Here is a 2,500-nt window from a genome sequence, read left to right on the forward strand (position 1 = left end):
CCGTATGTGTCTCTGTCTCCGTGTATGTGTGTGTGTATGTGTGTGTGTGTGTGTGTGAATACCTTGCCCACAGTCTCCAGAGTATCGGGGTCTATCTGGTTCATGTAGTTGACTTCAGACGAGGCGTAGTAATCCTTCCCGTAGCGGATTATGTTTATCAAGTTGTTGTCTGTGAAGTCCGGGATGACGTTAGTGAGGTGAGTGAACGCCCTGTAATGAGAGTATTGTTTGGTTAAGCTGTAGTGCGTAACTTTCTGTCGCCCCCCCCATGAGGAATTCTGAGTAATTACAACAACACTGTCTGTCGGTGCATCGCCATCTACATGAGGTAAAGCCTTCAGTGATGGCACATGGATTTTATACCTTCTGCTGTACGTCCAGCTTTTTTTCTTCTTCTTAGCAGTAGAATCAACAACTGAAACATTTCTTGGGCTCTTCTTGGGGATTTTTCTGAGCTCCTGCACCAGCGTCATAGCCTGGTGCTACCAGACCATCGTACTTCATTTCATTTGTACAGAAGGTCTGGAATCGCTCAATTGACAAACGTTACCTCACTTGAAGGCGGGTGTCTGTTTAAGTTTAAAACTATTGGATCTGCCCAGTGCCACTCTGGATCTGCCAACCAATCGCATAACGTTTGGTCGTGACGTTATGTCATGCGCCGGCTTCTGACTACAACTGAAACTGGCGCACGACCTCAACGTCATTGTTCTCAGCCACTCCCTCTGTTCGCTGATTGGACCGGTAAAAATCTATCCTGAGAAAACCCGCGAATATACCGCAGACCCAGACTGACTACTGAAGGGAAATGAAAATTGAGTGGAAGTAGGATTGCGGGGGTGTCAGGCTACCAGTGTCTGGGGGCGACACCAGTTTGTAAACGCTGCCATTCATTGTGGGGCGACCGTGGCTCAAGTGGTAGAGCGGGTCGGCCAATGATCCAAGGGTTGGCGGTTCGATCCCCACCCTGCCACTTGTGTCATGGTTGTTGTGTCCTTGGGCAAGACACTTCACCCACCTTGCCTCGTGTGAATGTGGATGACTGCTGTGTGTTTGAGGTGGTGGTCTGAGGGGCCGTAGGCGCTGAATGGCAGCCACGCTTCCACCACCGGTATGACTGTGTGTGAATGAATGGAACCTGGAACCCTGTAAAGTGCTTTGAGTGCCTAGAAAAGCGCTAGATAAATCCAATCCATTATTATTATAATTATCCTGAGAAATACAACTTTTTGAATGTAGTTTGTTTGTGTGTGTGTGTGTGTGTGTGTGTGTGTGTGTGTGTGTGTGTGTGTGTGTGTGTGTGTGTGTGTGTGTGTGTGTGTGTGTGTGTGTGTGTGTGTGTGTGTGTGTGTGTGTGTGTGTGTGTGTGTGTGTGTGTGTGTGTGTGTGTGTGTGTGGGGGGTTTGGCTAAAACAGATATTTTTCTTACCTGGAGAAGATGTTTTTGCAGGGGTCTGGGTAGATCATCGTCCCGAACTCAGACACAATAATTCGATCGGCTTTGATGTTTCGTTTGTACGTGTCACTCTTCAGAAACTTGCTCCTGTACGTCACCTCACCTGAGAACAAGAATCACACCTTTATTCAAATCAAATCAACTCAGTTTTATTTGTATATAGCCCAATATCACAAATAGACATTTGCCTCAGTGGGCTTCACCTTTCCATACAGTATGACTATCTGTCTGTCTGTCTGTCCGTCCGTCCGTCCGTCTATCTATCTATCTATCTATCTATCTATCTATCTATCTATCTATCTATCTATCTATCTATCTATCTATCTATCTATCTATCTATCTATCCATCTATCCATCTATCCATCTATCCATCTATCCATCTATCCATCTATCCATCTATCCATCTATCCATCTATCCATCTATCCATCTATCCATCTATCCATCTATCCATCTATCCATCTATCTATTTATCTGCCCTTAGACCCTTAGCTCGGCTAGCGACCATATAAGGTACAATGTCTTACCTTAGGATTGTCAAGTCTGAGATTTTTAGTTCAGAGTATTGAGAAAAAAAATCGAATGTTGAGATAATGTCCGTTAAAGATGGTTGTATAGGAGAAATATACAGATACAAACAGACAAGGTTTAGTCAAATAAACACCTGAATGTACATGTTGGACCTTTGATTTATACTAGTATGAAAGAAGACATGTTATGGAAGATAAATAGAAACACATATATAAATTGACCAGTGCTTTTGCCTGCATTGTAATGCCGTGAATATCCTTGCTTGTTTTTAAAGAAGAAAATGTCTCATAAATCAGACAGTGAACAACATATGAACAAATCCCTCTGTAATAACCTTCAGAATAGTGACAGACAGACAGACAGACAGACAGACAGACAGACAGACAGACAGACAGACAGACAGACAGACAGACAGACAGACAGACAGACAGGCAGGCAGGCAGGCAGATAGATAGATAGATAGATAGATAGATAGATAGATAGATAGATAGATAGATAGATAGATAGATAGATAG

The 2,500-nt window shown here is 43.6% G+C and overlaps 1 protein-coding gene across 1 annotated transcript in view; it reads right to left on the reverse strand.

Moving 5' to 3' along the window:
• The window catches only part of bco1l (beta-carotene oxygenase 1, like), a gene marked incomplete at both ends in the record, with an annotated part of 16,949 nt that overhangs the window by 12,654 nt on the left and 1,795 nt on the right, over positions 1–2,500 (reverse strand). The window contains 2 exons of the mRNA XM_080054669.1: positions 63–210; positions 1,430–1,559. Of these exons, the coding sequence (XP_079910795.1) occupies positions 63–210; positions 1,430–1,559 (278 nt within the window). The remainder of the gene's footprint in view (positions 1–62; positions 211–1,429; positions 1,560–2,500) is intronic.

The sequence above is a fragment of the Ammodytes marinus genome, assembly GCF_949987685.1.
Source record: "Ammodytes marinus genome assembly, contig: scaffold_117, whole genome shotgun sequence".
Lineage (NCBI taxonomy): Eukaryota > Metazoa > Chordata > Actinopteri > Uranoscopiformes > Ammodytidae > Ammodytes > Ammodytes marinus.